The 26,167-nt window shown below is 42.9% G+C and overlaps 1 protein-coding gene across 1 annotated transcript in view; it reads right to left on the reverse strand.

Annotated features, from left to right (window-relative positions):
- The window catches only part of LOC126185878 (follistatin-related protein 5-like), a 566,088-nt gene that overhangs the window by 34,764 nt on the left and 505,157 nt on the right, over window positions 1-26,167 (reverse strand). The window contains exons 10-12 of the mRNA XM_049928165.1: window positions 24,914-25,118; window positions 9,379-9,500; window positions 3,330-3,467 (exon numbers count right to left, since the gene is read on the reverse strand). Coding sequence (XP_049784122.1) covers window positions 3,330-3,467; window positions 9,379-9,500; window positions 24,914-25,118 — 465 coding nt within the window. The remainder of the gene's footprint in view (window positions 1-3,329; window positions 3,468-9,378; window positions 9,501-24,913; window positions 25,119-26,167) is intronic.

The raw sequence follows: 26,167 nt of genomic DNA on the forward strand, positions 1-26,167 counted from the left end.
AACCTAGAACTTGCAACAACGTCTTCAGGCGCCACGCTAGAGACTTTAACCTTAGGCCCAGTCTACCCGCTAAATCGCTTTGGCGCATCAGTGCGCACACTAGGTGCATCGATGTCTAACTCCATGCACCTTATAACAGGGACTATAAATTCCACGTCAACCTCCTGGCTACTCGCAATAAGCAATAAAGCTTCTCCCAACTGAGACGAGAGAAATTATTCCTTTCAGGACTCAAAAAGATCGAGAACAGCCCTATTCTACAAATACATCGAGGCGTCCCCGTTAGCGAGAGAAACAGACTGCGCTCTTGACAACAAAACTTAAAGAGTGCAATAGTTTTGGATGAAAATTGATTCAGCCTGTTGATCGCTGAAAAGAGGAGTGGACCAAACAGGCAGCCCCTGACTTTCATAAAATGTCTTGCCTCACCACCACAACACATGCATTCGGCAAGCTTCAACAAATCTGTTCTACCATAAACAGAATATGAACAAACTCGTTGTATGTATGGGGAAAAATAGCTTCTCCCAAGTGTCATTGCGGAGCTAGTAAACAAACCGTGATACATATAGTCGATGATTCACTGATGACTGCTCCGAATTCTTGCATGCTACCGAAAAGGCCGTAGAATACACCAGTAATATTTCGTGGTTTTATATAGTTAATATATATTTTGTATCCATCCTTTATTTTCTTTTTATATTAGTTATATATTTTATATGATATTTAATGTTCGTATTGACGATTATTTATATGTAATTAATTCATATGATGCACTACGCTATAAGCTAAATAAATAAATAAAATAAAGAATGATATTCAGTGGACAAATGGTTTACTACTGCTCAGATGTTAAATATACAAAGATATAAAATAACATTACGTGCTCATAACCAGAACTAATAAGGTCCACATGCCACAATGATAGTACCGATATGAATCATAGCATCGGCTCGAACAGACTCTGAACGCAAACCTGCCTGGATACAGCTACTGGAATGCGTTCAAAAAAATTATTGCACTTCAGTTACTACAGTGTCTGTGACACAGAAACCGCTGCTGAGGGTGTCTAAAATGCGGCGCAAAGGACTCAGACGTTTGCTCAGTGTGCCGGCGAACAATATCATTGTCGGAGAGAGTGTTCGTCACTAGAGGGTGTCACGAATACTCGGAGACAACTGTAATGCAAACCCCGAAGTGAGAATCATTGACAGAAGTAATTTGTTGCCAATCGTGCTGCTGATGGCGCTGCTAAATCAACAGCCCAGCGAACCATAGACATCTTCGACATTCAAACATGCTGTTTCCGAGCAAAGATGTAAGTATATACGCCACCAGTGACACAGCAGACGCTGTAGAACAGTACGGGTACACAATGGCTCACATTTAGTGCTGCTTCAGTTTGATGCCAACGCTCGATGTAGCGCAGTAGTACGTCACTATTATATGGATAAGGAGTCTGTCACTTCATCCTGACATGATTCTTTGTGATTTATCGCCGAATTTATACTTCGGCCTGTTCTCTTTCAGTGTCTTTCAGATAGAGAACACTGTATTAGCATTAGGTGCTAAGCGGACGGCAGCTGCACGACATGACAAATCGCGTGAACAAAGACTGATTGTCCCCACACCTTGCCATATTGGCTCCAAGTCTTACTCGTGTAGTGTCTATAGCAGTAGACGTAGGAGTATAGTTTATTGGTGGCAGGAAGCGATATACAAAGTGTCCTAGAAATGTTGTGACACAGTCTGAAGGATTGTAGAGGGTGCCTTGAGGAACGAATTGAGGATACAAACGCGTGACTGGATACTTCTCCAACGACGCTACAAAGCGTTGAAGTTGTAGGTGCCGGCGCCTTCCACTAGGTAAACGTGACTTTGTGCGCTGACGGACCGTAGGTGAAACGTCACGCAATGTTGTTTGTTATTCAGTGACTGCGACTGATTTTCACGATCGTAAGTGGAGAAGATTAGCTCCATCGGGAAAACAATAAAGACTTTACAGTATTCCAGGAGAAAAATAAACAGTTGATGGAAAACCGTGTCTTAAACTGCCATCAAGCGAACCAGCAGATCATAACATTCATAGGAGACAAGACCTGTCTACGCAGCAGCTAGCTACATCTTCTCCATTGGCGGTCGTGGCGATCGGTCGCGATCACTGAATAACAAACAACTTTGCGAGACATTCTGCCTCTGGTACGTCTGGATAAAAAGTCACGTTTGCTAACAGAGGGGTAGCCTAGTGGCAGGCGCCGACACCTATAACTTCGAAGCTCTGTAGCGTCGTTGGATGATGTTTCTGGACACAGGTTCCCATCCTCCATTAATTTCTCAAAACACCCTCTACAACCACCCTCGATGTTTGTCACAGCATTTCTGGAACACACTGTGTATGTCAATGATGCATTACTTTTCTTTGCAGGGATATCGTGGTCGGAACAAATATAATTCGTTATTTGCTGTAATGCAGTAAGTTGCTATCTTCTCTAATTCCCCTCCTGTACAAGTTAGTATTTATCCTCTGTCGTGAAAGACAGGAAAAATTTACTACCTTCACGTTAACATTCTTGAGACAAAAGTAGCAAAAAATTGTTCAAATGGCTCTGAGCGCTATGGGACTTAACATCTGAGGTGATCAGTCCCCTAGACTTAGAACTACTTAAACCTAACTAACCTAAGGACAGCCCACACATCCATGTCCGAGGCAGGATTCGAACCTGCGACAATAGCAGCAGCGCGGTTCCGGACTGAAGCGCCTAGAACCGCTCGGCCACAGTGGTCGGCCAAAAGTAGCAATCAATAATGCTTTTCACATGGGAAAATTTGGGTATATGTACTCTTGGTATGTTTATATGCAATTTTTTAATGTTCATTTTCGGAAACAACAGGGAAAATGGATCAGAAGTGCTTCACCAGATTTTGAACCTTGACCGGAATATGTGCTCCACCTTGGGTACGTAAAATCGTTTCAAATAATGTAAGATTTTGTTGATTTTAGAAAGACTTTCAACCATTTATGCATGTTTTAATTTACTACTGTTCTTCTCTTATGCAAAAAGTGGAATTTTTATTGAGATTAGGCGCATAAGACAAAAAGGCTATCAGGAGAGGTTTATTACATTAGAAACAACCATGTGAAAAAAAGTAAGGCTGATGGGGTTAAGTTTAGGTCATGCAGATACTAGCGAGAAAGTGTAACAACGAGTATTTGTGGAAGCCATTCTACCAGCCTTCTGCCAGACACTTAAATGTGATTTGCAGAGTACACACGTAGATGTAGAAGTACACTAGTTTTTACAAAATATGGGTGCTGGTTTGTGACTTACGTCAACGACGACCATCTGGATCTTGCTGATGACGAGGACGCGGTCCTTGTGCGGCTGCGCCACGTACACGTAGCGGTTGGCCACGTTGATGGCCTGTCCCCAGCTGCAGTTGACGCCCTTGTCGCCGCACACGTACTCCTGCTGCGAAACAGATAACAAGGTCAATGACTAGTTGATATCTCTCTTCTGCCTTTGATCTTCTCTGGGACTGAACATCGCCCATTATTCCACGTTAAGGTCGAATTTACCTAAAAAAAAAAGCTGCTCCAAACTGCTCCCATCATCATCTTCGTTTATCCAATCAATGATGTAAAATGTCTGCCGGAAGACAAAATTAAATTTAAAAACAATCTGAAAATGTTTTTCCGCACAACTCCTCTTATTCCGTAAAAGAATTTCGATATTTATAAAAGCTGTGGGTAAGAATCACTAATTTACATCTGTATATACAGTGTGATTCAAAAACCACACCACAACTTTGAAAATCTGTATTTAATCAAAGAAACATGATGGAACCTTGGGTAATTAATCAACGTGAAGAGGACTCACCGAAGATTTTTTTAGTAGAAAACTAGTTCATAAATGTTCAGTATGGCTCATTCCAGACACTCGATCGACACGAATCCCCTACTCGAACTCGTTTCACACTTTCTGTAGCATATCCGGCATAACAGTTTCGATAGCTACAGTTATTCTTTCTTTTAGTTCTTCAATGTTAGCTGGTAGAGGTGGTAGAAACACAATCTTTAACTCACCCCCACAGAAAAGAATCATAGGGGCTGAACTCGAATTCTCAGTGCATCATTTATTGACATTTTGCCGATTGGCCTCTCTGCTGTGTGAAATGTTGCTTCATAGCTAAACATTAACTTCGAAATGAACTGGTCATCTGTTTCCATCTTCTCAAGGACGAACTTGCATAACTCCATTCTTTTCACCTTATCAGCTTCGTAAGGGACCTGAACCAATTGTAGACGATAAGCTTTCATAAACAACCTTTTCCTTAGCACTCTCCAAATGCTTGGTAGCGGAATTTGCAGCTCTCTGCTAGCTCGGCAGGTGGATTTTGCTCGACTGCGAGCACATGCTTCTTGAATGTGGCCAACATTTTCTTCACTGGTGCGTATCCTTCCGAAACTTTTTCATTTGCTCAAACACTCTTTCTTTGTGAATTGTTTATATCAACGTACCATACACTAACTATCAGGAGGCTGAACACCATACTTGGTCCGAAATGCACGCTGAACAACTGTCGCCGATTCACTTCTACGGTACTCGATAACACGAGAAGCCTTTTGTTGAGCAGTCGCCACTTTTGCACAGACAACCGAAATGCAGGTTACGTAGCTAACAGTGCTCTTAGTGATCAAATGAGCTACCAAATGAAACTTCAGAGCTCCCTTCAATTGACAAGACGGCGTAGCTTCTTTGCAGAGTTTGCGATTTTCAGAGTTGTGATATTCTTTTTGAATCCCCCTGTGTATTACACACCTGGATAGCTGATCGAATACGCCCAACGGATTAACGACGAGGGCCGGTGTGTGGCCAGTCTGGATATAGATTTTATGGGGTTCTCCACATCCGACTAGGTGAAAACCGGGCTAATACCCACGTACCGCCTCAGAAGGTGCTGGGGGTGGCAATTTTAAAGGAAACTGACTGTCTTCAGCCACTAACGTTGCCAAATACAGATTAACATGCCAGCCTCTTGAAGATATAAGGCCAGGGAAAAGAAGGAAATTTATAAACTTTGCAAAAAAATTAGGGAAATATGACTTTGGACATCTGCCATACTCTATTGAGCAACAATTGTGAACTTACTGTGATACCACATATACTATTATCTTTCATAAAATTAAGTACACAACAAAACACCATTAGATTCTCGTTCATTTACATAATAAGAGCTGAAATAGCCGACGAGTGTTGAAAACAAAGTGGAAACAATCATTCATCCCGTCATACTGAGTACTGTTTATGGGATTTTGACATATTCAATAACTTTTATGCCTTCCGTGAGCGTTTATCACGGCGTGACATCCATGTCGCATGCTCCGTGTAATTCTATGGAGGTCCATCTCTCGTATCCGCTCCCATTCTTCAATGAGAGCCCTTTAGAGTTCTTGGAGCGTCTATGATGAAACATAGCGGCCACCAACGCATCTGTCAAGCGCGTTACACACACCTTCGATGGGCTTCAGATCGGGACTCGCAACTGCCCAGTCCATTATGTCAGTGCCCAGATTCCGCAAGACATCCCTAGCGACGACCATCACATGGGCCCTGACATTATCAAGCATGATAAGGAATTCAGGGCTACCAACGTAAACTACAGCAACCATATGGTCCAACAGGATGTGCTCGATATACTGTTTGGCGGTAAGGCGACCATGCACAGCGACAAGATTCACACGACTGTCAACATTGGTCAACAGTGATGCCTCCCCACACCATCACAGAACCTTGGCAGAATCTGTCGATTTACTGGACAAAATTGGGCAGGTACCGCTCACCACGATGTCTCTGCACACGGAAATGGTCGTCTCCTGGTGTCAGAGAAAACCTGAATTCGTCTGTGAATAAGATGTTCCGCCCGTGACGAAGGTGCCAGTTTACAAGGGAACGGGAGAACTAAAGGGGAGCTGCAATGCATCGTACTCTGACGGGATGTCTGATCGGACACAGAGACTCCTGTGGCCCTCCTGTGACAGCCTTGCAGTGGTCTGGCGGTAGCCGTGCGACGCAGCAACGCAGAGAGGACCAGATGTTGGTCAGCACCTGTGGTTGTACTGCGTTGGCGACCTTGTCCAAGTCGTCTTGTGTACTGACCTGTCTCACTGTAGTGTGTCCACAGCTTGTGGATGACAGATGGAGAGACACTGGCGTATGCAGCAACACGACGGGAAGTCCATACTCCATGGACTGAACAGACTGCCTTTGCAAGTTGCACTGCATTAAGTTGTCGCATAGCATATGTTTTGTTTAATACAACGTTCACAAACGACAACCATCGTCCGTGGGCCTCACAAGAGAACACTGGAACACCGGTACTAACTCCTTTCTGATGGGACACCTGTTGGTGTAATGCATAACACAGATTATAGATGACGAATGGTTTTAGTTGTTGCATATATTGAAAGCGAAGAACTCAGGCTATGCAGTAGGATCACAGATACCGCCTGAATCAAACTAGGTTTAACATACCGGACATTGATACAGTGTTCCCCTAATTCTTTTGAACAATGTATATCCAGGGTGGGCAAAATAAAAATGTCCGGAAGATATTTACTAGACTGACGCAAGAGTGACCCTTGTTAATGAACAAGAGGACTGCCCAGCACAGAAAATATTGCAAACCGCAATTTCGGTGCACCAATCGGTTGCTGCCACATGTCCGCGCATGCACAGATGTGACATTCCCTGTCTCGAGTATTTCATTGTGTCTTTGCGTTTGAGTGAGTGTGAAGAGCAGACGTGTGCAACTTCCAATTGAATGCAACACAAAATGATGCTCCCGAAAAAACAGTGTGTTCAGTATCGAGTATTATGCGAAGCACAATTCGTGGGAAATGTGTGCGGGACTGTTTGTGCAAGAGTTTAAGGTTGGAAGTTTTTTTAAGACACGAAGAATTTTGGCAAAACCTCCAGAAAAATCTGCAATGTAAAACTTATTGGTAAAGTGGCGCGTAACGGGTTCTGTAACGAATAAAAACAGTAAATGTCTGAAAAGATCTAAAACTAGATAAAACATTGTTTGAGTGAAGGAAAGTCTACAACAGAATCAGTCAAAACTCAACTCCATTTATCTATGAAAGCGAGAACTAACAGATGTATCGAAACATTATCGAAAATGACCTGCATCTGTTTCCATGGAAATTTGCGGTTGTGCATGAAATAAGCCGCCCAGACAGACTTTCACCTTTTGAGCTCTACCGGTGGTTTCTGATAGAAATGAAATAAACACTTTTGGATCTCCATTTTTTTCATTACTTCATGTGAGGCTTGCGTCAGCGTGTCGGGTACGTCAACTAAACGAACATGCGGCATTATGCAGCAGAAGATGTCCATCTTATTGTAAATACTTTTCGAGCGCTTTTATTTTGTCCAGCCTGTATTAAAAAAGTTGTAAATGGCCTGCAAGTAGCTTCATTTACAGATACACGTATAATATGAATGTAAAGTGTCTCATTCCACTGATTACGGCTGATCTTACAAATGATCCAAGAAACACTGAATCAACTAACTTTCGCTTATGTGGGGTACGTTTCCAGCTTGATTAAACTTCGCGGTTCTGCGCCAGTTATGAAGGTTCTTTCTGCAATCCAAGTCTGCTCCAGTATTCTTTCGTTTCTGGGAAATCTTTGTCATGATAGATATCTATTCTGTGGCTGGTTGTATAAACTGGTATGATATTTCATCGTCCTGTGCATTGCTTCCAAGTGGTTTCTACCCTTGTTGTTGATCTCCATCTGTGCCTCGTGAATACAATCCATAAACTGTTAAGTATGAAAATATTCGAAACATTATACACAAAAATAACGTATCTGTTCAGTCAGTAACTGCATTCGGCTGCAACAATTTAAGATTCATAATGAGAAGAAATTCAGTAAATAAAGACATTGCATGGCCACTTACTTCTGACTTAACCGACTCATATCATTAGCCCACAACTGTTCATCTAGTTAGAGATACGTTAAGCAGGAAGAATTGTCATAGAATGAGATTTTCACTCTGCAGCCGAGTGTGCGCTGATATGAAACTTTCTGGCAGGTTAAAACTGTGTGCCGGACCGAGACTCGGAGTGTGCAAAGGTCCCGAGTTCGAGTCTCGGTCCCGCACACAGTTTTAATCTGCCAGGAAGTTTCATATCAGCGCACACTCCGCTGCAGAGTGAAAATCTCATTCTGGAAACATCCTCCAGGCTGTGGATAAGCCATGTCTCTGCAATATCCTTTCTTTCAGGAGTGCTGGTTCTGCAGGAGAGCTTCTGTAAAGTTTGGAAGGTAGGAGACGAGGTACTGGCAGAAGTAAAGCTGTGAGGACGGGGCGTGAGTCGTGCTTGGGTAGCTCAGATGGTAGAGCACTTGCCCGCGAAAGGCAAAGGTCCCGAGTTCGAGTCTAGGTCCGCCATACAGTTTTAATTTGCCAGGAAGTTTCAAGAATTGTCATGTTAATCTTTCGTCGCTATACCACGTACTGATTATGAATCAAATTAAAGGGATTTATGCATACGAAGCTCATGTATAGCTGTGTAAAAGAGTAACTGATTCAGATTACCTGATGTAACTACATCTCTCAAATATTACTTTTTGATTTGGAGATAACTTTTCTCCAGTCTGTTACGAAACAAAAGAAAGTAAACGGTTAATTCTGAGTGAAAGCTGTTATTTATACAGTGTGGTTTTAAATCTTGCATAGTTGTCACAGAATAAAATACTTGAACCACAGCGAAGACATTACAACACATAAACAGCTCTCATATCTCTCTCTCTCTCTGTTTTTGTCTGACAGAGTTTCAGACTGTCAGGGCAACATGTGTTCCATATGAAATCGTATGATATTTGATGGAGCGTATATGGCGTATACGACTTATTTTCTACCTTCCTGTGAATCAACGAATAGCCGGATAAATTCAACTGATGAGAGTCCTTGGCCGACAAACAATATTTTTTTTTTTTAGCGGGTGCTCTGAAAATATATAACGTATCCAGAATGAGATTTTCACTCTGCAGCGGAGTGTGCGCTGATGTGAAACTTCCTGGCAGATTAAAACTGTGTGCCCGACCGAGACTCGAACTCGGGACCTTTGCCTTTCGCGGGCAAGTGGTAGAGCACTTGCCCGCGAAAGGCAAAGGTCCCGAGTTCGAGTCTCGGTCGGGCACACAGTTTTAATCTGCCAGGAAGTTTCATATATAACGTACTTTCGCTACAAGGTCAGCAGTGGAACACTTTCTACACGATGCCATGCCATCTCTTTATCATATGCCAGTTAATACTATGTTCATGGACAGAGATTCTCAGTGAGGGGTAACGTGGAAACGTGGCTTACCTGAGTGCCGGGTATGATGTCGGTGGCCTGTATCTGGTGGTAGAGGCGGCACGCCGTCGGCTCGTACACGGACACGCCCCAGTCGTGGAACGCGAAGAACCGGTGCTCCTCATTCAAGGCCGCTGTGGACACAGGTGCCGTATCACGTCACGTCGCCTGTTCTCACTTATATCTAGCAACTCATGTCGGCGAATTAAATGCCTGTGCAACGAAGCGATATGAGGTGGTATGATTATAGCTGTACAGTAGACTACGAGTTTACCCTTAAAACTATTGTTCTCTCCCCATTACGCTTTCGTGGTACGATTCTGTGTTTGTAGCTGGTTGATAGTAGCACAAGTCCGAAGTTATAACAGCAAAAGAAGCGGAATATGATGGCCTTTAACTGTTCATACAGCCTTTACAAGAAGTTGAATATTACAGGCGATTTGTTTCGCAACAAGGAACCCACAAAGTGAGTTCAGGCCCCTAAATCAGACAATCTGTTTTTAGTTGCAACAATACGACGTAAGTTCTTTACGAAGTGTAGTTTTATGCCTTAAATATTTTAGTACAGGTGACTGTGATGAGTGTATGGGGTAGTCTATTGCAGTATCTGCCTGTCGTTGTTGTTAATGATAATGATGACATGACGAAAGAGAAAGGCGCGCTTGAAATCCAATCCTGTACTGACATATAATGTAATGTAGAACCAGACGGAAGCATCATTATCAAATGTATCACATAGGTTTGAACCTATTAACCCCGAGTAGATCGCTAAATCAGAGAAAATCTACTACTCATCCGTCAAACGTACGCTTCTTTTTCTCTTCCATTTCCTTATCAAGCTCCTAATTCCATAACTAAGGGGTTTTATTTTTGTTTTTATAAACTAGCACCTTTTTTTTCTCGTGTTCTTTATCGGACATTTTAGGTGTAGACAGGACACAACAAACTTTCAATAGGAAATTGAAAAAGAATGTAGGAAAGTCATCGAAAAGGAAGAAATTTTTGTTGTTAGGCAGTTCTCATGCCAGAGGTGTACGCCAACTTCTGCAGGAGGAATTAGGACCAGAATACCAGGTCACAAATTTTTTCAAACCAAGTGCTAGTCTGGATCAGGTGACAGAGGATTTAGGTTCACTCTGTAAAGGATTTACCAGGGAAGACACCGTGGTTATTGTGGGAGGGCCAGGGAACAGCATCGACAGAGATCCTGGGTACAGTATAGAGTGTGACTTGGTAAAGATTGCGTCGGCATCGAGACACACCAATGTTGAATTTGTATCTGTCCTGAGACGCCATGACCGGCCTCATTTGGACTCTTCTGTTGGGAGAGTTAATTTGGAGTTGGAACGGCTGCTTGGGTCAGGTGCGGGGGCTCATATTGGTGTGGTTCCTGTTGATTATCTCAGTAGGTGGGACTATACCAGGCACGGCCTACATCTCAACAGGAAAGGGAAGGGGAAACTGGCTGGGGTAATAGCAGGAAATTTAAGGGGGGGAGGCACTGCCATGAATGGTAAAATACCAGTGGTTACAGGTGTTGGAGCAGCACCTTTTTTAGGATAGGTAAGGCAGAAAGATGTCAAGTTCTACGAGAGGTCAGGATTGAAACAAATCTTCAGTTTAGGAAAGAAATTAAACAGCACAATTCTAGCACATTAGATCACCAATCACAGCTACCAATTATAAATTTTCACCAATCACCAGAAATTTTATCTCCACCAAGTTGTATCTCAGTCCTAGGTAATTGCATTGATGAATTAAAGTCACCCAACCCAGTTGACATAATCTGCCTCTCTGAACACCATGTGACCACTGGTATAGGAACTAGGCCTAAGCACAATGAGAAACTCAGACAGGAGAGTACTGCAAATGTTAGAATAAGGAAAGGTTCTCATAAAAGTATAATTAAAAATAATGTAAGTATATTTCATCAAAATATTGGGAGTTTAAAGAATAAAGTAGATGAGCTTCTGGTTTGTTTAGAAGATTTAGAAGCTGAGAATGAAATAGATATACTATGCCTGTCTGAGCATCACATTGTTACTGATATGGATAAGGTAAATGTAAGTGGTTATAAGCTCTCTGCACATGTAATGAGAGAAAATATGGAGAAAGGAGGAGTTGCCATATATGTCAAAAGTTATCACTGTGCAAAAAGTATAGAAACAAAAAAGTTTTGTGTAGAGAAACATATAGAAGCATGTGCCTGTGAGCTTAAATTAAATAAAGGCACATTTATAATTGTAACTGTATATAGGTCCCCATCAGGAAATTTTCATCTATTTCTGAAAAAATTTGGACTCCTTGTTGTGCTATCTGTCAGACAGGGGGAAGCAAATTATTATTTGTGGGGACTTCAATGTAGATTCTCTGAAAGAGGGTAATAGGAAAAATGACCTTGAAGTATTAATCGGTTCTTTCAATTTGACACCCGTTATTGATTTTCCTACTCGGATGGTAAAGGATAGCAGCTCACTGATAGATAACTTCTTTGTAGACCAAGATAAGTTTAACCAGATAAATGCTCAGCCTGTTGAGAATGGTCTTTCTGATCATGATGCACAGCTAGTTACAATATATGACATAGCTCCAGTCAGCAATACTAAACAGTCCTCCAAAGTAGTACGTTCAGTCAACGATTTAACAATTGCAAATTTCAGGGAAAGCCTACAGCAGTTAGACTTGGATGAGGTATACCGTGAACCTGATGCCAATTTAAAATATAATTTATTTCATGACATTTTTGTAAATGCATTTGAAAACTGCTTCCCCAAGAAAATAGTTAAATATACTCGTAAGAAACCTTGTAACAAACCATGGCTTACTAAGGGTATAAAAATATCTTGTAACCGGAAAAGGGAAATGTATCTGACAGCAAGAAAGAGTAGTGACCCAGAAACTATCAAAAATTATAAAAACTACTGTGTTATATTAAGAAAAGTTATTAAAAAATCCAGGAGTATGTGTATCATGTCTGAAATCAGCAACTCTGATAATAAAATTAAAACAATTTGGAATATTATTAAAAGAGAAACAGGTCAACCAAGAGCAGAGGAAGACAGTATTACCATCAAATTGAATGAAAGCTTTACGAACAAAAAGTCAGAAGTTGAAAATATTTTTAATAATCATTTTCTAAATGTTGTGGATATAGTAGGATCCAGGTGTTCATTAGAAGATGCTAGGCTGTTAATGGAAGAGGCCATACCTATGCAATTTGATACAATTGAAATCTCACCCACTTCTCCCTCTGAAATTAAGAAAATAATAAACTTGCTTAAAAGCAAAAACTCACATGGAATTGATGGCATTTCCAGCAAAATACTAAAAGCTTGTTCTCAACAGATAAGTAAGATTCTCAGCCACCTGTGTAATAGCTCTCTGGAACAGGGCATTTTCCCTGATAGACTGAAATATGCTATTGTTATACCTTTGCATAAAAAGGGGGATAGATCTGATGTCAACAATTACCGTCCAATCCCCCTTCTAACAGCTTTATCCAAAATTTTTAAGAAAGTAATGTATTCAAGAGTAGCTTCACATATCTGTAAAAATGAAGTACTAACAAAATGTCAGTTTGGTTTCCAGAAAGGTTTTTCAACAGAAAATGCCATATATGCTTTCACCAGTCAAATTTTGAATGATCTGAATAACCGAAAACCACCCATTCTGATTTTTTGTGATCTCTCAAAGGCTTTTGATTGTGTAAATCATGAAATTCTGCTAGACAAGCTCAAGTATTGTGGCATGAGTGGGACAGTGCACAAATGGTTTAATTCGTACCTAACTGGAAGAGTGCAGAAAGTTGAAATAAGTAGTTCTCGTAACATGCAAAGATCAGCACATTCCTCAAACTGGGGAACTATCAAGAATGGGGTTCCACAAGGGTCAGTCTTGGGTCCTTTGTTGTTCTTATTATATATTAATGACTTGCCATTCTATATTCATGAAGAGGCAAAGTTAGTTCTCTTTGCTGATGATACAAGTATAGTAATCACACCTGAGAAACAAGAATTATCTGATGAAATTGTCAATACTGTCTTTCAGAAAATTACTAAGTGGTTCCTTGTAAACGGACTCTCACTGAATTTTGATAAGACACAGTACATACAGTTCCGTACAGTGAATGGTTGTTGTTGTTGTGATCTTCAGTCCTGAGACTGGTTTGATGCAGCTCTCCATGCTACTCTATCCTGTGCAAGCTTCTTCATCTCCCAGTATCTACTGCAACCTACATCCTTCTGAATCTGCTTAGTGTATTCATCTCTTGGTCTCCCTCTACGATTTTTACCCTCCACACTGCCCTCCAATGCTAAATTTGTGATCCCTTGATGCCTCAAAACATGTCCTACCAACCGATCCCTTCTTCTAGTCAAGTTGTGCCACAAACTTCTCTTCTCCCCAATCCTATTCAAAACCTCCTCATTAGTTACGTGATCTACCCACCTTATCTTCAGCATCCTTCTGTAGCACCACATTTCGAAAGCTTCTATTCTCTTCTTGTCCAAACTAGTTATCGTCCATGTTTCACTTCCATACATGGCTACACTCCATACAAATACTTTCAGAAACGACTTTCTGACACTTAAATCTATACTCGATGTTAACAAATTCCTCTTCTTGAGAAACGCTTCCCTAGCCATTGCCAGTCTACATTTTATATCCTCTCTACTTCGACCATCATCGGTTATTTTACTCCCTAAATAGCAAAACTCCTTTACTACTTTAAGTGTCTCATTTCCTAATCTAATTCCCTCAGCATCACCCGACTTAATTTGACTACATTCCATTATCCTTGTTTTGCTTTTGTTGATGTTCATCTTATATCCTTTCAAGACACTGTCCATTCCGTTCAACTGCTCTTCCAAGTCCTTTGCTGTCTCTGACAGAATTACAATGTCATCGGCGAACCTCAAAGTTTTTATTTCTTCTCCATGGACTTTAATACCTACTCCGAATTTTTCTTTTGTTTCCTTTACTGCTTGCTCAATATACAGATCGAATAACATCGGGGAGAGGCTACAACCCTGTCTCACTCCTTTCCCAACCACTGCTTCCCTTTCATGCCCCTCGACTCTTATAACTGCCATCTGGTTTCTGTACAAACTGTAAATAGCCTTTCGCTCCCTGTATTTTACCCCTGCCACCTTCAGAATTTGAAAGAGAGTATTCCAGTTAACATTGTCAAAAGCTTTCTCTAAGTCTACAGATGCTAGAATCGTAGGTTTGCCTTTTCTTAATCTCTCTTCTAAGGTAAGTCGTAAGGTCAGTATTGCCTCACGTGTTCCAACATTTCTACGGAATCCAAACTGATCTTCCCCGAGGTCGGCTTCTACCAGTTTTTCCATTCGTCTGTAAAGAATTCGCGTTAGTATTTTGCAGCTGTGACTTATTAAACTGATAGTTCGGTAATTTTCACATCTGTCAACACCTGCTTTCTTTGGGATTGGAATTATTATATTCTTCTTGAAGTCTGAGGGTATTTCGCCTGTCTCATACATCGTGCTCACCAGATGGTAGAGTTTTTTCATGACTGGCTCTCCCGAGGCCATCAGTAGTTCAAATGGAATGTTGTCTACTCCCGGGGCCTTGTTTCGACTCAGGTCTTGCAGTGCTCTATCAAACTCTTCACGCAGTATCTTATCTCCCATTTCGTCTTCATCTACATCTTCTTCCATTTCCATAATATTGTCCTCAAGTACATCGCCCTTGTATAAACCCTCTATATACTCCTTCCACCTTTCTGCCTTCCCTTCTTTGCTTAGAACTGGGTTGCCATCTGAGCTCTTGATATTCATACAAGTGGTTCTCTTCTCTCCAAAGGTCTCTTTAATTTTCCTGTAGGCAGTATCTATCTTACCCCTAGTGAGACAAGCCTCTACATCCTTACATTTGTCCTCTAGCCATCCCTGCTTAGCCATTTTGCACTTCCTGTCGATCTCATTTTTGAGACGTTTGTATTCCTTTTTGCCTGCTTCATTTACTGCATTTTTATATTTTCTCCTTTCATCAATTAAATTCAATATTTCTTCTGTTACCCAAGGATTTCTATTAGCCCTCTTCTTTTTACCTACTTGATCCTCTGCTGCCTTCACTACTTCATCCCTCAGAGCTACCCATTCTTCTTCTACTGTATTTCTTTCCCCCATTCCTGTCAATTGTTCCCTTATGCTCTCCCTGAAACTCTCTACAACCTCTGGTTCTTTCAGTTTATCCAGGTCCCATCTCCTTAAATTCCCACCTTTTTGCAGTTTCTTCAGTTTCAATCTGCAGTTCATAACCAATAGATTGTGGTCAGAATCCACATCTGCCCCAGGAAATGTCTTACAATTTAAAACCTGGTTCCTAAATCTCTGTCTTACCATTATATAATCTATCTGATACCTTTTAGTATCTCCAGGATTCTTACAGGTGTACAACCTTCTTTTATGATTCTTGAACCAAGTGTTGGCTAAGATTAAGTTATGCTCTGTGCAAAATTCTACAAGGCGGCTTCCTCTTTCATTCCTTCCCCCCAATCCATATTCACCTACTATGTTTCCTTCCCTCCCTTTTCCTACTGACGAATTCCAGTCACCCATGACTATTAAATTTTCGTCTCCCTTCACTACCTGAATAATTTCTTTTATCTCGTCATACATTTCATCTATTTCTTCATCATCTGCAGAGGTAGTTGGCATATAAACTTGTACTACTGTAGTAGGCATGGACTTTGTGTCTATCTTGGCCACAATAATGCGTTCACTATGCTGTTTGTAGTAGCTAACCCGCACTCCTATTTTTTTATTCATTATTAAACCTACTCCTGCATTACCCCTATTTGATTTTGTATTTATAACCCTGTAATCACCTGACCAAAAGTCTTGTTCCTCCTGCCACCGTACTTCACTAATTCCCACTATATCTAACTTTAACCTATCCATTTCCCTTTTTAAATTTTCTAACCTACCTGCCCGATTAAGGGATCTGACATTCCACGCTCCGATCCGTAGAACGCCAGTTTTCTTTCTCCTGATAACGACGTCCTCCTGAGTAGTCCCCGCCCGGAGATCCGAATGGGGGACTATTTTACCTCCGGAATATTTTACCCAAGAGTATGACGCCATTAATAAATATAGACCTTAATCAGAAGCATATAGCTAAGGTAGAATATTCCAAATTTTTAGGTATGTCCATTGATGAGAGATTAAATTGGAAGAAACACATTGATGATCTGCTGAAACGTTTGAGTTCAGCTACTTATGCAATAAGGGTCATTGCAAATTTTGGTGATAAACATCTTAGTAAATTAGCTTACTACGCCTATTTTCACTCATTGCTTTCATATGGCATCATATTTTGGGGTAATTCATCACTGAGGAATAAAGTATTTATTGCACAAAAGCGTGTAATCAGAATAATAGCTGGAGTCCACTCAAGATCATCCTGCAGACATGTATTTAAGGATCTAGGGATATTCACAGTAGCTTCTCAGTATATATACTCTCTTATGAAATTTGTTATTAACAACCAAACCCAATTCAAAAGTAATAGCAGTGTGCATAACTACAATACTAGGAGAAAGGACGATCTTCACTATTCAAGATTAAATCTAACTTTGGCACAGAAAGGGGTGAATTATACTGGCACTAAAGTCTTTGGTCACTTACCAAATAGTATCAAAAGTCTGACAGATAACCAACAAGTATTTAAGAAGAAATTAAAAGAATTTCTTAATGACAACTCCTTCTACTCCATAGAGGAATTTTTAGATATAAATTAAAAAATAAATAAATAAATAAAGTTGTTATATTAACTTAAGTATGTTGTTAAATTAACCTAATTATGTGATGTATTGGAAAATTTGACTCGTTCCACATCATTACGAAATATCGTATTCATGATCCATGGAACTAGTATTAATCTAATCTAATCTAATCTAATCTAAATTCTGTCAGTCAGTTATGTCGGCTACACAACCTGAGATTTACGTATTTAGCCTTTCTGTGGGATCTTAATATTGGCTTTCTCCAACAGCCCCAGTCACATCTTTCACAGATCTCTGCTATGGCTAACGGCCTTGTGCAAATCTTTCGACGTCTTACGTGTCCCAAAGCCAGTGGCACACGGCGGTCCTACACGGTCACCTACGCAAGCGGTAACTGGGTCCGACATTGCATTACTTCGTTAATTGGGTGAGAACCGGTGTATTCAACGTGGCAAGGCTGTAGGCGTAGAACGATGAGAATTATTGAAGTTTGTATAAATGTATCTAAAATTACTACTGAATAGAACCTGTATCCCTTGACACAGATTGCTCAGTTAAAATGGGCACGCCACCAATTCCCGTATTTCGTTTCTGGAAAGTGGTGCTATTAAATTACGGCCAATAGCACCGTAGAGCCACCTCCAACAATTTGTTGTTGCAAATTAACAACCATGTTGCTGTCCTTCAGTCACTGTAGAATATTACTGCATGACACCCTTTTCTTTTGTCATTTGGGCATTGGAGAGGGACGGCGTGGGTATCTAATTCGTGCAACTAACGTCAGAATGTACTTGAGGAAACGAGCTATTCGTTGCAGTGAGTGGCCTCATTACGTGTGGCGCATTCTCTCAGCGGTTGGTCGCGATAAGCGAGCTCAGAGTTTAGCCATCGCAGTCAATGAGGATTCGTTTCCACCTACCATCAGTCTTTGATGATGATGTTTGTACCAAATTGTGTTTGTGGAAACGACTGTGTACAGTGTTACAGTCAATACTCGTATATCGACCTTTTTCACAATTGTCAGCAAATTTGCTTCCTATAATCGCAACGTGTCACTCTCCTCTCCTTAGAAATCGGTTATTCCTGCGAATTTTATGCGTGTTATTATATAATGTAACGGGAAAAGGTGAAAGGATATCAATGATACGATTCGCTGATGACATTGCTATCCTGAGTGAAAGTGGAGAAGAATTAAATGATCTGCTGAACGGAATGAACAGTCTAATGAGTACACAGTATGGTTTGAGAGTAAATCGGAGAAAGACGAAGGTAATGAGAAGTAGTAGAAATGAGAACAGCGGGAAACTTAACATCAGGATTGATGGTCACGAAGTCAATGAAGTTAAGGAATTCTGCTACCTAGGCAGTAAAATAACCAATGACGGACGGAGCAAGGAGGACATCAAAAGCAGACTCGCTATGGCAAAAAAGGCATTTCTGGCCAAGAGAAGTCAACTAATATCAAATACCGGCCTTAATTTGAGGAAGAAATTTCTGAGGATGTACGTCTGGAGTACAGCATTGTATAGTAGTGAAGCATGGACTGTGGGAAAACCGGAACAGAAGAGAATCGAAGCATTTGAGATGTGGTGCTGTAAGTAGGCTGCTAATGTTTTCTTATCGGCAGCGTTACGTAGCGCTCGGTATGAAAATCACTGGCTGTGCTGTGTGCAGTCTCTAGCTAGTTTGCATTGTTGTCTGCCATTGTAGTGTTGGGCAGCGGCAGCTGGATGTGAACAGCGCGTAGCGTTGCGCAGTTGGAGGTGAGCCGCCAGCAGTGGTGGATGTGGGGAGAGAGATGGCGGAGTTTTGATAATTTGTAATACTGGATATTATGAACTACTATATATACACTCCTGGAAATGGAAAAAAGAACACATTGACACCGGTGTGTCAGACCCACCATACTTGCTCCGGACACTGCGAGAGGGCTGTACAAGCAATGATCACACGCACGGCACAGCGGACACACCAGGAACCGCGGTGTTGGCCGTCGAATGGCGCTAGCTGCGCAGCATTTGTGCACCGCCGCCGTCAGTGTCAGCCAGTTTGTCGTGGCATACGGAGCTCCATCGCAGTCTTTAACACTGGTAGCATGCCGCGACAGCGTGGACGTGAACCGTATGTGCAGTTGACGGACTTTGAGCGAGGGCGTATAGTGGGCATGCGGGAGGCCGGGTGGACGTACCGCCGAATTGCTCAACACGTGGGGTGTGAGGTCTCCACAGTACATCGATGTTGTCGCCAGTGGTCGGCGGAAGGTGCACGTGCCCGTTGACCTGGGACCGGACCGCAGCGACGCACGGATGCACGCCAAGACCGTAGGATCCTACGCAGTGCCGTAGGGGACCGCACCGCCACTTCCCAGCAAATTAGGGACACTGTTGCTCCTGGGGTATCGGCGAGGACCATTCGCAACCGTCTCCATGAAGCTGGGCTACGGTCCCGCACACCGTTAGGCCGTCTTCCGCTCACGCCCCAACATCGTGCAGCCCGCCTCCAGTGGTGTCGCGACAGGCGTGAATGGAGGGATGAATGGAGACGTGTCGTCTTAGCGATGAGAGTCGCTTCTGCCTTGGTGCCAATGATGGTCGTATGCGTGTTTGGCGCCGTGCAGGTGAGCGCCACAATCAGGACTGCATACGACCGAGGCACACAGGGCCAACACCCGGCATCATGGTGTGGGGAACGATCTCCTACACTGGCCGTACACCACTGGTGATCGTCGAGGGGACACTGAATAGTGCACGGTACATCCAAACCGTCATCGAACCCATCGTTCTACCATTCCTAGACCGGCAAGGGAACTTGCTGTTCCAACAGGACAATGCACGTCCGCATGTATCCCGTGCCACCCAACGTGCTCTAGAAGGTGTAAGTCAACTACCCTGGCCAGCAAGATCTCCGGATCTGTCCCCCATTGAGCATGTTTGGGACTGGATGAAGCGTCGTCTCACGCGGTCTGCACGTCCAGCACGAACGCTGGTCCAACTGAGGCGCCAGGTGGAAATGGCATGGCAAGCCGTTCCACAGGACTACATCCAGCATCTCTACGATCGTCTCCATGGGAGAATAGCAGCCTGCATTGCTGCGAAAGGTGGATATACACTGTACTAGTGCCGATATTGTGCATGCTCTGTTGCCTGTGTCTATGTGACTGTGGTTCTGTCAGTGTGATCATGTGATGTATCTGACCCCAGGAATGTGTCAATAAAGTTTCCCCTTCCTGGGACAATGAATTCACGGTGTTCTTATTTCAATTTCCAGGAGTGTATTATGACTGTTAAGGTAAATACATTGTTTGTTCTCTATTAAAATCTTTCATTTGATAACTATCCCTATCAGTAGTTAGTGCCTGCTGTAGTTTGAATCTTTTATTTAGCTGGCAATAGTGGCGCTCGCTGTATTGCAGTAGTTCGAGTAACGAAGATTTTTGGTGAGGTAAGTGATTTGTGAAAGGTACAGGTTAATGTTAGTCAGGGCCATTCCTTTGTAGGGATTTCTGAAAGTCAGATTGCGTTGCGCTAAAAAAATATTGTGTGTCCGGTTAAGCACAGTCATGTATAATTGTTTCTAAGGGGACGTTTCAGTGCTATAGACGAATGTCGAAAATTAGGTGGACTGATAAGGTAAGGAATGAGGAGGTTCTACGCAGAATCGGAGAGGAAAGGAATATGTGGAAAACACTGATAAGGAGAAGGGACAGGATGATAGGACATCTGCTAAGACATGAGGGAATGACTTCCATGGTACTAGAGGGAGCTGTAGAGGGCAAAAACTGTAGAGGAAGACAGAGATTGGAATACGTCAAGCAAATAATTGAGGACGTAGGTTGCAAGTGCTAGATGAAGAGGTTAGCACAGGAAAGGAATTCGTGGCGGGCCGCCGAAGACAGTATTTGTGGGAAGATACGACTTTATAGAGCGTATTTCAAAAAGAGTTACCTGACTGGTGATGAAAAAGAGCTGTAGCGCACGCCGCCCGAATACCCATACTTTATTCATCCAGTATTTAAGATGATGTCACTTACTCAATTGCGACAGAGTTTACATTTTGTATGGAACTTTTAAAAAACTTTTTCGCGCTGACAACCCGCACAAAATGATGAAAGAGAAGAAGTTTATCGTCCACTACATTTTCGCTGTTCATGCAGTAAAATTACCGCATGAAGCATAGCGTTTTAATTGATTCCTCCTTTACTACTAATTGTATTCGCGACTCATTTTACAGACAGTACTCACATATACTACTGAATGTATCAGCAAAATTATATCATTGTATGACACGTAGTTTAGGAAATATGATGTCAAATAGTGAATTGCGTGAAAAACTGCCGCATCATACACGACGTTTTAATTAATTTCTTCCTTGCTACCAGCTCAGTACACAACACATTTCACAGACAGTAACACATAATACGACTGTATGTATTTGCAAAATTATATTATGGTATGACACTTAGTTCGGAAGATACGACGTGATATACATAGAGCTACATGAAAATGAAACTGCAGGGCGAAATTCGCTGGAGATGCAGATGGATTGTATGGATAAGTACGTGTGAAATATGTTAAATCATTTGAAATATATTTGACATATGCGTACGCGCGGAAATCTGCGGTTAGAAAGCTCATCATAAGCCGCTGGAACTATTTCAGTCAAATTTGGTACACATATAAGTTACGATGTAAAAAACATTATTTGGTAAGAACCACCAGTTACCTATTCAGGTTGGGGTGATAACGTAGAGAGAGAAAAGGGTAGGTGGAAACGGACAGAGACGGGGGAGGAGAAGATGGATGTAGGTAGGGGGGATGAGGTAGGGAGAGGGAGGAGGAGGAGTGGGAGATAGACAGTGAGATGGAGAAGAAGAAATGAGCAAAGGAAGGATAGGCGATGGACAGATAGATATGAGAGAAGGGGATGGACAGAGAAAGGAAAGAGGGGGAGATAGAGAGAGGAGGGTAGAAGAGATCAACAGTGAAAGATGGAAGGAATAGATGGACAGGGTTCGAGGGAAGGGGGATATGGACAGAGTGAGAGGGGGATGGAGGAGAGGGAATAAACACATATGGGAACATTTTTTTATAAGTAATTGGTTAACCATAGGTAACACCAAGCACTGCAGCACGTATATGTATATATGCTTTTTTACAATTACTTATTATTATTATTGTTATTACACTAAAGAGGCAAAGAAACTGGTATAGGCATGCGTACTCAAATACGGAGATATGTGAATAGGCAGAATGCAGCACTGCGGTCGGCAATGCCTATATAAGACAAAAAGTGTCTGGGGCAGTTGTTAGATCTGCTACAATGGCAGGTTATAGTTTGAACGTGGTGTTATATTCGGCACACGGGAGATGGAACTCATCATCTCCGAGTGATGAAGTGGGGATTTTCCCGTACGACCATTTCACGAGCGTACTGCGAATATCAAGAATCCGGTAAAACATCAAGTCTCCGATATCGCTGCGGCCGGAAAAAGATCATGCAAGACCGGGACCAACGACGACTGAAGAGAATCGTTCAATGTGATAGCCGCGCGGGGTAGCCACGCGGTCTCGGCCACCTCGTCACGGCCAGCGCGGCTCCCCCCGTCGGAAGATCGAGTCCTCCCTTGGGCATGGGTGTGTGTGTTGTCCTTAGCGTAAGTTAGTTTAAGTTCGATTATGTAGTGCGCAAGCTTAGGGGCCGATGACCTCAGCAGTTTGGTGCCATAAGACCTTTCCAGAAATTTCAACGTCACAGAGGTGTAACCCTTTCGCAAATTGCTGCAGGTTTCAGTGCTGGGGCATCAACAAGTGTCAGCAAGCGAACCATTCAACGAAACATCATTGGTTTGGGCTTTCGGAAACGAAGGCCCACGCTTGTATCCTTAATGAGTGCACGACACAAAGCCTTACGCATCGCCTGGGCCCGTCAACACCGACATTGTACTGTTGGTGACTGGAAATATGTTGCCTGGTCGGAAGGGTCTCATTTCAAATTGTAGCGAGCGGATGGAAGTGTACGGGTGTGGAGACAATCTCATGAATTCATGGACCTCGAATGTCAGCAGGGGACTGTTCAAGCTGGTGGAGGCTTTTAGTGGTGTTGGCAGTGTGCAGTTGGAGTTACATGGGACCCCCGATACGTCTATATACGTCTCTGATAGGTGACACGTACATAAGCATCCTGTCTGATTACCTGCATCCATTCATGTGCATTGTGCATTCCGACGGACTTGGGCAATTCCAGCAGAACAATGCGACACCCCACACGTCCAGAATTGCTACGGAGTGGCTCCAGAAACACTCTTATGAGTTTAAACACTTCCGCTGGCCGCCAGACTCCCAAGACAAGAACATTATTGTGCGTATCTGGGATATTTTGCAACGTGCTCTTCAGAAGGAATCTTCACACCCTCGTACTCTTACGGATTTACGGACAGCCCTGCAGTTCATGATATCAGTTCCCTCCAGCACTACTTCACACATTAGTCGAGTCCATGCCATGTCGTGTTGCTGCAATTCTTCGTTCTCGAGAGGGCCCTGCGCGATATTAGGCAGGTGTACCAGTTTCTTTGGCTCTTCAGTGCATTATTTCTATTACTATGCTGAGATATAATTTTGCAATCAATCAAAAGAAACATGACCCGTTATATAAATACAGAGAGTGGGGCTAGTGGGGCTAGAGGAAGCAATAAATAAATGTCTTGGAACTGCTCATGCCGTTGACGACTGCAGTGAGCTGCAAGTGGCGCCATGCAGCGCTCTCGACGAAAATCACGAAGAACAGTTGTAACTGAATTTTATCTGTTGAAACGGAGACTACAAAGCATGTTTTGTTTCTATCGAATCGACGTACAGTGGGTAACGTGCAAGCGAGAAAGTGAGCTGCAATAGGCAGGATACCTACCGGCAACCACACGAAACGGCAACGTGCGACTGGTGTAAATTTTAACATTTACCTTCAGGGACTGAAGCACCGGCTAGGTGCTCCCGTCCGCTGTCGTCGTTCTAAACAGACAGTCTACAAAACCATCGAGAACATGGAATTCGCCACAACAGCTGGAGACAAGAAGAACCGCATACCAGTTAAGAGTGTTGCTGCTCAAGCACTTGTCGACGGACCTTGTGTTTTCTGTGGTTGTCGACTTAATTTTAGTATTGATCTTAATGACACATTTTCACATGGTAATGGTTGGCTTACTGTAGCTGTTGTACGTGGTGGTAGTGGTGTACCTAGTGTTGGTGGACTTGAAAGTTTTGTTGATAGAGACATTATTGCCTATCGTACCTACCATATGGCTGAACTCGCAGATAAAGACTTCGGTAAATCAGCTTATATGTCTACTTCAGCATTGTCTTTGTATACTCGTAATAAGAGAAAAATATCTGTTAATGAGTCTGTGTTCATTTGGGTTAAAGGTAAAGGAGTATGTGAATGTGTAAAGTTTGTTGGAGACTGTACTTTGTATTTTCATAAATAAATTGATTTTCATGCAAACTGATCTGTAGCGTAGCTGAGAACCGGACAAGGGTACATCTAGAACCGGGGGCTCAAGGATGCAACAGTTTTGTTATGTAAGCACTCCAACCGCCTGACCTTGTGACGTCACTCCCGGTTGACGCAATCGTGGCGGCGACAAGTCGACAAGTGGTTGAGCAGCAACACTCTTAACTGGTATGCGGTTCTTCTTGTCTCCAGCTGTTGTGGCGAATTCGAAGTTGCTAACTCCAGTCAGTCCCCTAAAAGTGGATGAATGTTTTTGGGACAGAGTGTATTATGAGGGTGCCGGGGAGGGCCACTCACTGGGCGTGGGCTCGTCCTGGACGACGAGCGACGAGATGTCCCTGGTGAGGCCGCCCACGTTGCTGGCCTGGCACATGTAGGCGCCGGTGTCGGCGTAGGCGAGCCGCTTGAGCGTGAGCTCGGTGCCGTTGCCCACCACCTCGTAGCGGTCGCGGCCCGGCGCGCCCTCACCCGGCAGCGGCTCGTCGTTCTTCAGCCACTCCACCTGCCGGCACCGACCAGTTCACTCACACACACACACACACACACACCGCCTGCTGCAGTTCGAGGGATCAGGCAGCGCAATACATGCAACAGGCAGTGCCACATACGGGGGGATAGGCAAAATAATGGGAACAGTGGTAGTATTTGGATGGTTGTGTTTGACTGTCAACAATGCACATAAGGCACGTGTCGCGCTGGACTGTGAGTGTTCTGTACGAGCTAGGCATCGGTGTAGGTTGTTTACGAGTAGTGCACACTTCGTATTTGAATTCAGAGGCCGAGGTCGACGTGCAATGAAAGACCTAACAGAGCTCCAAAGAGGGCAGATTGTGGGGGTCCGATTAGCTGGAACATCAGTAACCAAAATAGTCAAGTTATTGAATGATTCTTGAGTTTCTCCCGGCGTATTTGATAATCAAAATATCCACGGGTGTGCTGCCGGTCTATAGTGCCCGTTGGACACTATAGACCGGCAGCATACCCGTGGATATTTTGATTAACTTATTGAATGTTTTAAGAGCAATTGTTTCAACAGTCATGACAGCCTAAACAAAACATGGAAAGACATCATCGTGTAAATGTAATAGTGCGCGCAAATCAAAACTGACAGAGATCGTCGTACGATAACACGAATTGTGTCAAAACAACACAAAGCTACGGCGGCTAAACGACTGCAGATCTCAACGGCCGAGACCCCGTATCTATCGACACTGTCTCCCGAGAAATCCATAAAGCGAATATTCATAGACGATCTGCAATACCGAAACCATTAGTGACGACAGCCAACGCAAAGAAGCGTAAAACATGGTGTCAGGAGGATAAATGCTGGACGGATGATCGGTGGAAACACGTCATATGGTCCGACGAGTCAACGTTTTCGTTATTTCCAGCATGGGGCGGGATTAAGATCTGGAGAACACCAAAAGAAACCTACAATCCTGACTGCTTGATTCCAACGGTTAAGCATGGAGGTCGAAGAGTGTCGTGTGGGCAGCCGTATCATGGTATTCTGCTGGTCGCACCATTACTCTCAAATCTGTGTTCAAGCCA

Source organism: Schistocerca cancellata, chromosome 1, assembly GCF_023864275.1.
Source record: "Schistocerca cancellata isolate TAMUIC-IGC-003103 chromosome 1, iqSchCanc2.1, whole genome shotgun sequence".
NCBI lineage: Eukaryota > Metazoa > Arthropoda > Insecta > Orthoptera > Acrididae > Schistocerca > Schistocerca cancellata.